At 41.1% G+C, this 11,363-nt stretch overlaps 1 protein-coding gene across 5 annotated transcripts; it reads left to right on the plus strand.

Annotated features, from left to right (window-relative positions):
- The first annotated feature begins 395 nt into the window (after positions 1-395).
- Positions 396-10,621, plus strand: LOC113284281. 5 transcript variants are annotated; one of them, XM_026533707.1, is made up of 18 exons: positions 396-584; positions 1,074-1,147; positions 1,232-2,293; positions 2,432-2,917; positions 3,138-3,269; positions 3,353-3,532; positions 3,628-4,004; positions 4,097-4,594; positions 4,701-5,185; positions 5,286-5,338; positions 5,426-5,503; positions 5,626-7,496; positions 7,799-7,910; positions 8,195-8,375; positions 8,958-9,025; positions 9,149-9,264; positions 9,365-10,207; positions 10,310-10,621. In XM_026533707.1, exons 2-18 carry the CDS (start codon positions 1,084-1,086, stop codon positions 10,412-10,414), a joined length of 6,711 nt encoding a protein of 2,236 aa, XP_026389492.1. In that variant the 5' UTR covers positions 396-584; positions 1,074-1,083; the 3' UTR covers positions 10,415-10,621. The 5 variants fall into 5 exon arrangements, with proteins under 5 accessions (XP_026389492.1, XP_026389489.1, XP_026389490.1 ...); XM_026533708.1 differs by having other exon boundaries at positions 397-584; positions 1,074-2,293; positions 9,365-9,667; positions 9,758-10,207; XM_026533704.1 differs by having other exon boundaries at positions 1,074-2,293.
- Positions 10,622-11,363: the final 742 nt, after the last annotated feature.

Raw genomic sequence — 11,363 nt, forward strand, 5'->3', positions numbered from 1 at the left:
TCATTAATAAAGAATACTAATTTTCCAATCTTTCTCGGCAATATATTTTCGTACCGTCGAGAGAAAATACAACAAAACAAAATATGATGAAATCGAAGAAAAATATGTCGAGGGCAGTTGTAGTTTCAACCGGAGTCACTCCCAAAACATCACCAGAGAAAATATAATCTGGATACGAATTTACTGAAGAGGATACCAAAACTAATATAATACGTACAAGTAAGGATTATGTCTTACTGTATCTTAATTTTCAATTTCTAGAAGTAAACAAGACGCGCGAACAAAACACAAAAAGTCAGAGTCAAGTGAGAGAATTTGGACCAGTTGGTTATACTTATATAAGATTTTCTGGAGGTTATTTTCATTTCATTTCATTTTGTGTTTTTATTATTAAAAAAACTTTTCACTTTCCCTTTTGTTTGTTCGAACAGAAAACACACACACAAAAAAAAAAAAAAAACTTGTGTTGTTTTTATTACACTCTCTTCATACTTCTGCTACTACGATTTTCATTTCTTCTTCTTCGTCATAAATTAGGGTTTCTTCTCAACGGCTACGATTCCGTCACCGGATGGAGAACGGAGGTAATTTATTACTTAAACTATTAGTATTATTCCCCTTCCACTTAATATTAGGGTTTCTTTCTTTCTTTTTACTTTTTTAGGGTTCTCAAAATGAAATCTTGAAAGTCACTTACTGAATTTGTTCCACTAGACTATTTACTTATTTGGGGTTCTGATTTGGTCTCATCGATTTCCAAATTTTTTTGTCTTTCTTTTGGTGGGTAATTTGCAGTGAAACACAAGTGATAAATCATTTTTGAGAAATTAGGGATTTTGATTAGAATTTGACTGTGACTATCTGTGTCAACTTGGCCTTTATCTTGCATGGTGTAATACATGCAAGGTCTGTGTACCAAGGAATTGTTGGATACTACTTGAGTGGGGATGTTGTTGTTTTTTTTGGGAGCTGCTGAAAGAAATCTAATCGTCTAATCCCAAATTTGGACATGGGGTTACTTAGTGTTCATTTGCTTGTCAAGCTTCTGAGATTGTATCCTTTTTCATATGTAGGAATTCACCCATGGATTATGATGACAATGATTTCCAAAACCAGACTTTTCAGTTAGTTAGTGAAGAGAAAAACAGTAAGTTTCCTCCAGGCTTAAGCTCATATTCGCTACCCAAATTTGATCTGGACGACAACGTTAACTTGAGGTTTGATAGTTTAGTTGGATCAGAGGGTTTACTTGGCATAAGAAGTCAAGAAGAAAATCAGTGGATTGAAGATTTTTCGGGAGGAAGTAGTGGGATAGAATTTAGTTCAACTGCTGCCGAATCTTGCTCCATCTCAAGGCGTAACAATGTTTGGTCTGAGGCTACATCCTCGGAATCTGTTGAAATGTTACTGAAATCGGTAGGACAAGATGAAATGATTATGGAACAAAATACTACTATTATTAAGGGATCGGTATCCGGAGACGGATTGGGCGACTTAACAACTCAAATGGGTCTTCAAAATTCAGATAAAGATGGTTCTGTAGCTCCTCCATCCAAGGGACTGGATGCGATGGATGAGGATTCTGCATTACCAACCAATCTAAGTAAAGAAGCTCCAGATCAGCTTCTGCCTCAGGTTGAACCTACGGATGGAATCACTGACGACGGTGACGCATCTGTTTATGGGAGTTTGAAAGATCTGGGTCCAAGTTCTGTTATTGAAACGTATTGTAGTGCATCAGTGACCGAATCTGGGCGAGATCTTTTCGTTGATGATGACAAATGCAGAAAAGCAAATATGGAAGTTGTCCCTTTGGTTAGCTCTGAGGGGAAGAATAAGACACCGCACGCCTGTCCTCCTGGTTTTGAGAATATGCATCTTGGTCCCTCTGCTGCTCCCGATCCAACACATGCTAAAAATGTTAGTGGAGTATCTGTCAGTAACTGTTGTGATTCTTTAACTGCAAACAAGAAGAACGAAATGGGTCAAGACGATGTAAGCTTTCTGTCAGATTCTTCCAGGTTGTTGGTGGTTTCTTCATCAGAAGCAGCTGAAACTACTAAAATAGGAGGGCTCGAGTCTAGTGATTCAGTTATTGTTCATTCAGATGCCCCTCTCATCAATAAAGAAATTGAAAGGTCCACTATTGACCCAGGGAGCAAAGTAGAGTGTGACGCGGATGGTTCTCTGATTGTGGGAGAGAAGGTTTGTACATCATCCAGTAGTCAGACTATTATCACAGAAAGCATGGTTCATGAAACACCTTCTGTCCAGGTTCTGTCGGAGCAATCAGGTAGACTTACTCACAGTTTTAGTCATCGGTGTCTTTGGTTGAACAAGTTTGGAGTTCCCAACAGTTACTTCTTTTGACTTATTTATTATTTTTATTAAATTCTCTGCATTCGGTGTGTCTGTGCTGATGTTGTTTCAGATCTAATGAAATTAGGGTGCAATAACAAATTGAGTGGTGCTAAGGATTTGCCTGACGGGAGCAACATTGGCGTTAAACCCGAGGAGGATGTAAAGACACAGTTACTTGTCGAGAAATTTAAACATTCTGATAAGCAGGAAGCAGTGACCACAATCTGCTTGGAGCCTAGTAGTTCATCAGTGATGAATGTGAGGTCCGAAATGCCAGATATGTCCATTTCTTCTGAATTAAGAGAAGGTGAAGCTTCTGTAGATGCTGGAAAGATAGTAGATGCTATTGGTGAGCCGTCATCCCCATTGGGACATGATAGTGCAAGATGCCAAAACAAGCCTCCAACAACAGTAGCTAACAAAGATGCTCTGGACTCCAGAGATGTGTTGGGAACTCCTGTTTCTTATGAATCCCTTTCCGAAGAAAACGATGGTGTTCAAGCAGTAGTTGGAGTTTCTTCTGTGGTCCAGGAAGGAGCAGTAATGGAATCTGCAGGTATCAGTCACACATAATCCCCCCCTACCCCCTTGCAGATAGTTTTGTGTAACTCCTTGTTTCTTGCTATCTACTGCTTATACCATTTCAGAATAGGATTGGACTATCGGAAAGGATTCATGGAATTCTATTCTGAATATTAGAGCTTTTGTGGTCCTAATATTTTCCATTTAATTTTTGGATTGCCTAGGGATTTTGTTCATCTTTTCTCCTTTCGCAGGTAGCTACGGCGAGATTTTGAAAAAACCCATACCGTCGTTGGAGGAATCTTCGCACGACGTTGACCCAAAAACTGTGGAAGAACCAAAAGAGTCTGGAAATGATGTGCAGAGTGTCCTCGTAGGAGAAAAAGGTATGGTGTTTCTACTTCACATCTTATTCAAATACGTTCCACTTGATATGTTGTTATTCTGATAATCATGTCTGAGTTTACAGGTGATGCCTTGAATGACTCAGGGGACTTCTCTAAATCTCTGATGTTGAGAGACGATGCAGATCGACAATCTTTGCAAACAGGAAGTAGCAATCCGAATTCTATTGAACTTAGATGTGGTTCCCCTACTGTCGTCAGTTGCAGTGAAATCTCCCAAAATGAAAAAGAAGATCCACTTTTAGGTAAATTTTTTTATAGAGGTTCTGTTTAATACTAAGGCCAATATAGTTATGTTAGTGGTTCATGACCATTAGTATCGTCATGTCTGCATTTGCAGGTGATGCCTCAAATGTCTCCATTGAATCTGTGAGGATACTGAATGGCGATTCTGAACTTCAACCTGTGCAAACAGGAAATAGCAATCTGAACTCAATTGAGTCTAATTGTGGTTCCCCTACTGTCATCAGTTGCAGCGAGCCCTCCCTAAGTGAAAAAGAAAACCTGGTTTTAGGTAAAGATGTTTTAGCGGATCAATCTAATGCCTCTGTTTGTGAGGCCAATATAGCCACTTCTGTGCTTCTTGATCCTAATGTTAAAAGTTGCTCCCAAGATGATAGAAATTTCACTTTCGAAGTCGGTTCACAGCCACATCCATCTGAGAGAACTGGCGATGACTGGAGGCCATTTCCCACTGATCTACCTGGTGCATCTCAGGTACTTGCTCCTGATTGGTTGTTAATAGTTCTTTTTATGGCTGAATATGCAAGTGTTTTTTAGTGTGTATATTCTTAACCTGTTAACTGTAGATTGCACAGGGATCTCCTCCAAGAGAAACGTCTTCCCAAATAGATTCAAAGATGTTATCACACGTTTCACAGGGTTCTGCTTCAACAAAAACAGTTAGCCAAGTAAATCCCAAGATGTCATCACATACTTCTCAGGGAAGTCCTCGGAAATCTGGTGGGAGAAAGGTTCGTAAAAGCTCCAAGGGTCATAAGCCTGCTGATGATACAACAACAGCTGGATCCGATAAAACAGCTGGCACGGAAGCTTCTAACGACAAAGGAAGTCCTCTTAAAAATGAGCTGCTCCTATGTCAAAAAGAGTGTCAAGAGGGTCAGGGTGGCATAGCTCAGGGAGCCAATCAATTCAGCTCAATTTTCCATGATCCCAGAAAAGTTGATCTCCTCAGAGATGATAGAAGTTTCACTTTTAAGGTTACCTCACATGAACATTTGGCTGAAACAGAAATAGGTAGCGGGTGGAAACCATTCCCAAGTCTTCAACCTAATGATGTCCTTCAGGTATCTACTCTCGTGTAATTGATTAGTGAGTTGTAAATGAAAAATGTCTTTTTCTCTTTCTGATGTGCTTTTATTTTTGGTCTTCTCTCTCCACTATTTCTCAAAGACCGTAGGGACTTCTCCCATTATATCCAGCTTCAGCCAAACAGATCCGAATATCATACAAGATATTTCTTTTGCAAATACTCGAACACCTGGTGTAAAAAGTGAACGCCGAAGATCTAGAGTGGCAGATGGTAAAGCAAGGTCGGGGTCTGGCAAGGTGGTTGATAGAGTGGCTGCGAAAGAAGGGAAAACTCTTGAAGAGGTAACACCCAGAAAACAGATAAAAGGAAGGGGGGGCAGCTCATCGGGTACATTGTCCCCTAGTTCATTTGGCATTGTGAATCATGTTGCACCAGCAGAAGAGATGAGACCATTTGGATTCATTGATGGCAGCAATACTAAACCCAGTCCTGTTCTAATGGGTCATACATCTAGTCTGCCGGATTTGAATACTTCGATTCCAACCTCCGCCTTATTTCAACAGCCTTTCACAGACTCGCAACAAGTGCAATTGCGTGCTCAGATATTTGTTTATGGTTCTTTAATGTAAGTCAATTAGAAAAATGAAATAGAGATTCAGTTAGTTGTATTTTCAGCTGGACATTTTTAAGTAGTTTCGTTTGATGTTTCAAATTGTTCATTGCAGTCAAGGAACTACACCTGATGAGCCATGTATGATATCAGCCTTTGGAGAATCTGGTTTGTATTTAACTCTAATTACGTCTTTACATTTTGTAATCATTGTTGCTTTTTCATGTATCTTTAACAGATTTTTCTTATACATAGATGGTGGAAGGAGCATGTGGGAGAATGCATGGCGTATTGCTCTCGAAAGGCTTCAGCATCAGAAGTCTCCACTCAGTAGTAAGTAACTGTGTAACACCTTTATGCTATTATTTAGGCATATACGTTTTTCTTTGTTGGGGGATTTTTTTTAAAAGAAAGGTCATTTTAGCTTGATATTTGAGCGAATTGGGTGTTTGCAGGTGCCAAGGCTCCTGCACAATCAACTAGAAGCTTTCTTCAAAATGATGCCTTCTCAACACCTGGACGACCTGGTGGTGTAGGTGCTTCTCCGTCAATGATTAGTCCTGTAATACCCATGTCATCCCCATTGTGGAACGTTTCTTCTCCCTGTGAAGGGTTGTACGCCAGCAGCAGCAGCACAATGAAAGGAGGGCCTCTTATGGATCCTCATCAGACGCTTGTTCAAGTGCATCATCCTTATCAGTCTCCACATTTGAGGCATTACGTAGGAAGCACCAATACATGGCAACCCCAAGCCCCCACGCCTGCGACCTGGGTTGTTAGCACTCCTCAGAGTTCATCACTTAGTGCACCCAATGCTATACACTCAGCCGCTTTACCTATCTCAGAAGCAGTTCATGTGCCTTCTGGCCGAGAACCATCATCTGCATCACGCCCATCTGGGTTGGTGCAGCAGCCTGCTTTACCTCCTAGTACTTCTGCAAGTACAACTTCTCCCATAGTAGATGTGAAAAGAACTCCACCACCATCAGGAAAGCAAGCTGCAGCGGAGTCGAAGCCTAGAAAAAGGAGAAAGGGTTCAGCTTCTTTGGAGATTGATCAGATCTCTACTTTTGTTCAACCTACATCAGCACCAGAGCCAATTTCTTCTCATGGAGATGGTCATCAATTGCCAACTACATCTATTACCCCTATCACATCAGTTCCATCTGATTTTGATCCTAATGTTTCCGCTGACAGTAATTTTGTCCTAGCAACAACATCACTCACGCCTCCCAAGCCAAATGTATTAGTTGGTCATGCAGACACAGAGCAGCGGAGTGGGACTGTCCTCTCAGAAGAAACATGTAGACAGATCGATCAGGCTCAGCAGCAGGCAGAAGAAGCATCTGCTCTTGCTACAGCTGCAGTTAATCACAGCCAAAGTGTATGGGCCCAGCTAGCTATCCAGAAGAGCTCTGGTTTGGTTTCTGATCTAGAAGCTAAGCTAGCTTCTGCGGCGGTCACAATAGTTGCGGCAGCTGCTGTTGCTAAGGCAGCAGCTGCTGCTGCTAAAATTGCATCTGATGCTGCTCTGCAAGCCAAACTGATGGCTGATGAGGTTCTAGTTTGTCAACTTGGAAATATGACATCTGATGCTTGTCTTCATGGTGGTGTGAAGAATATGGGGAATTTTTTCTCTCCCGCATCCATCTTGAAGAGTAAGGACAGAACTAACAATTCAGACTCGATTCTTGTTGTCGCAAGGGAGGCAGCTAAAAAGAGGGTTGAAGCTGCATCAGCTGCTACAAGAAGAGCTGAAAACCTGGACGCTGTCGTTAAAGCGGCAGGAATGGCGGCAGAAGCTGTATCGCAAGCTTCTACCATCATTGCCATGGGGGACCCCGTACCTTTTACACTTCAGGAGTTAGTTGAAGCTGGTCCAGAAAATTATTGGAAAGCACAGCAACATCATTTGTTCTCTGATCAGACTGCCAAACTGAACTCTAACACTACAAATATGGTACAGCAAGCTGAAGTAGTTTGTGCAGAAGAGGGGGTTACCAGATGCATTGAAAATAATTTGAAAGAGATGGAAGGTACCTCGGACCAAGGGAAGAAGGTACCTCCTCCAAAAGAGTTGTCCAAACAGGTTAAAAACAACAATTTGATGGTGAATGGCATACGCCGGGGTCCTGCTGGCAATGGTGAAAAAAGTCTGACAGAACCCAAACCAGGCAGAACTTCTGATGTTGTTGAAACCATTGGATCTGCTCCTGTTGAATCTATATGTGCTTTGCAAACTGCCCGGAGTGAGGAATGTGAAGCAGCAGGGGAGTCAGCCCCAGCTTCTATAGAGAACCAAATTGAGGAAGGTTCCGTTGTAGAGGTTTGTGACCTGACGATGATTTTACATTTATAGATTGTATAGCTTCTGTCGTCTGAAGGACTGTTGCCATAGCTTAATGGTTGTACATTTATTCCTACCCCTTGTTTAGATTGCATACTTACTTCCATAGCACCCTCTCCTGAAGTTATGCAGACGTCCTTGGATTATGACCGTAGTCACTTGATTAAGTTTCACGACGTTCGTCAAGTTAGTGTTTAAATGAAAATTATTTGAAAAAGTTTCTGCTGATCCGTGAAATCTTGCATATCAATTGTAGCTAATGCATTTGAAATCTTCCGTAGGTTCTTTCCTGCGAGGAAGGCCTCGGGCGGCGGGTGTGGCTTCCGTCCAAGGTACTGAATTTGAAGGATGGGAAGGCACATGTCTGTTTCGCTGAACTTGCTCGAGCTGGAGGTAATGAAAAAAAAATGCCATCCAACTTTCCCCCCTGTTTTTTGTCTTGCTGTAGATATGTGAACTTGCACGCATATGCCCCATAAAGGACTGTGGCCTTGAGAAGCTCATAATTGAGAGTAGGGTTGATGTGTATGTTGTAGTCATTGATGATTACTGTTACAATCTTGCTAATATTTTTATAAAATATTAATCTTATCATTATCTTTCTTCTGGTTTGTCGCATTGTTACTGTTATTATTTGGTTATTTGTTTATTTAATGTGTAATTGTTTGTGTTTGCAGGTTCTGGGCAGTCTACAGAGTGGGTGTCACTTGGTGGAGAAGGAGGTCAAGCTCCGCGAATCCGCATTCCACATCTGGTGAGTGCTTCAAAGTATGAAGGGACGAGGAAGAGGCGCAGAGCAGCTAGAGGGGACTGCAGTTGGTCTATTGGAGATAAGGTGGATGCATGGATAAATAATGGGTAAGCATGTGATGTGCAAATAATTTCATTTATCGTCTATTTCTTTAAACTGTTTAAAGTCTTTTTCACTGTATATTTTCCTGAGGACTATTACGAAAGTGGGTGCTTATTATTCTACTTTGAGATAGGTAAGGTATGGCTACCACTGCATGAATACAATGCTCAGTGGAGCTCATTTTCCTGAAGTGGTGGGGTCTACAATGATGTGAAATGTGTGGTCTCTTTTGGGGGGAGTAGTTGAACATACTTGGCAGAAAGCTAAAATTAGGACCAGCTCATTTGGGTTATCCTAACAAATTATTATATTAACAGCTACTGCTTTTTATATTTAAGACGATGGTGGGATTTTCAAGATGATGGTGCAGTCACAGTACTTGGTTCCTGTTTTTCTTGCTTGTGCTAGCGCATTTTACTGACCTTTTGTCATGAGTTACTTCCTATTAGTCCAGCTAAACAACTCTTGGAAGTTCAATACATTGGTCGTGTGTTGTAGATGGTGGTTTAAACTTAGCATGATAAATTGAGCTATGTTTTGAATTGTTTTTCTGTCAAACCCTTCACCTTCGCATGCGTAACTTTCAGTTGGTGGGAAGGAACTATCACCGAAATGGGCAAGGACAATGAAGCAAATTTAACTATTCAACTGTCAGGTACATAGCTTCTGGTGCTGTTTTATTATTTGGGCAGTGGCACATAATTGTTTGCATATTTGTGGGAGTACATGCTATCGAGGAGTCATAAAGCCCTGAACATGGTTAGTCTTGATTTTACAGCTCAGGGGGATGCCTCAATTGTTGGATCATGGAATCTTCGCCCATCTCTCTTTTGGAGAGACGGTCATTGGATAGAATGGTCAAGGTCGACAGAAAATATTGTCTCTTCCCATGAGGTATACATATATTGCTCCTCTCCGATAAACTTATAATCTATGAAGCACAAGTTTTACTGTCTACATTTTGCTTATGGAGTTTGTCGTTTGTGGGACATAGGGCGATACTCCACGGGAGAAACGAACAAAGTTCGGCCCGCGTGCAGCTGAAACTGATGCGGGAATTGAGGTTAGAGAGACAGATAAGATTGGAAAACATAAGGTGCATATAGAGGAAAGTGAAAAACCTGAAGCATCCAGACCTCTGCCGCTGTCTGCTAAAGAAACAGTATTCAATATAGGGAAGAACTCCAAAGAGGACAATAAAGATAAATTTGGAATGAAGCAGACTGGTCTTCAGAAGCTGGGCTCGTCAGTGGTTCCTGGTGTCTCCAAGCCTGGAAGGAAAAGGAAATTTATGGATGTAAGCAAACACTATGTCCCTAATAGAGGTGTTACAACAATCACTGAAGCAAACGATTCAATTAAATTTACCAAGTTTTTGATACCTCAGGATTCAGCTTCGCGTGGATGGAAAAATCCTTCTAAAATTGTTAGCAGGGGGAAACGAGTAGCTGAATCGAGGCCTAACTTTCAGAAGACTGGAAACCTTGACACTGTTACAGGTAGAAATACATCCGAGAGAGACAGTCGAAGTTCTTCAGTATCTGTACCCTCTGCAACGACTGAAGGTGTTGCACATGATATACCAAATACTCCAGCCTCTAGTACCAAAAATGAGGGATACATGTTGGGTTCTGTATCAGATGCGCCTTTGGCAAAGAAAAAACCATCTTCTACTGTTGCGCCTACTTTTGCAAATAAAAGGAAACTTGGGGCCTTTCCAGGTCAAAAGTTGTCTAGAAATGAAGACAAGGATCGTGTTGGTCAGAATGAGAAGCCTGTGATCCCTGATGCCGTTGAGCCACGGAGATCAGTTCGCAGAATTCAGCCGACGTCCAGGGTAAGGCTTCATAACTTTTATCTTGTTCATGTCTAACTGTTTTTTCAAATATATATACATGCCTTCAGTACTTCTGAACTTTTTGTCTCTCCTTGCCACCAGCTATTAGAAGGGTTACAGAGCTCACTAATTGCCTCCAAGATCCCTACTGCACATGACAGAGGCACCAAAGGCCAACACAGGGGTGCAGCCAGAGCCGTCTTATAGACTAGGCTATTTCCTAGAGCCTCAAATTCCTGGGGCCCAAAATTGTATTTTTTCCTTGTAGCTTGGTTTTTTTTTTTTTTTCTTCTCTATATATGTAGTGCTCTTATATAGTGGTCTACCACTGTCCTTGTTGATAGTGATACTATCTAAGCTGTTATTGAAAGCCGCTTGTTTCAAAAACACCTTGTATATAGCTTTCCAAATCCATCTAGCCACTACTTTATTACATAGAAGCCATCTCTTTACACTTCTATGTAAGAACATTAGAGCAATTCCTATGGACTCAACAAACTTCAAGTTTGTTGATTTTGCTCTCAATATGGACTCAACAAACTTAAAAAATGGGTGTTCAAACCAACAAATTTTGTTGGTTTGGTCACCGAGTTGGAGGATGTAGCGGGTGTTAATGATAGGCCGTGTGAGCTTGTCTCAAACATCAGTGTTTGAGGCACAAGTGATGGCGAGCGAGCGTTTTTCACTGAAACGCCAGCTTGTCCTTCCAGCGCGCATTCGTCATAGAAGTGCCAACGCCTGAATCTGGACGGCTTGAAACACTTGTGATCTAACGGTTATAATTTTTGAGTTCTATAAATGCTCCTCATTTCAATTCCAAATTCACATTGTCTTCTTTACTCTTCTCTGAGCTTAAAAAAATTCTTCTAACTTCAAATTTCTTTTCAACTTCTTGAACATGTCTCGACCCTTGTTTGTTTGGCGCGCTCCGTATACTAAAGAAGAAGATGAATCTATTTGCAAAAACTATGTTTTTTTATTTACTCAGCTTGCTTCAGTAAACTATCCATGGATAAATTTCTGGGTGGTTATTCACGTTGGGTTCTGCAGTGACACCTGTAATCCGAGTCGTCGTGCTATATGCGACATAGAAAATCGTTTTCGTTCAATTAAGAAAGAAGTAAGTGAGTTTGTAACTTTAACCATACAAGCCAAT

This window comes from Papaver somniferum, chromosome 5, assembly GCF_003573695.1.
Source record: "Papaver somniferum cultivar HN1 chromosome 5, ASM357369v1, whole genome shotgun sequence".
NCBI lineage: Eukaryota > Viridiplantae > Streptophyta > Magnoliopsida > Ranunculales > Papaveraceae > Papaver > Papaver somniferum.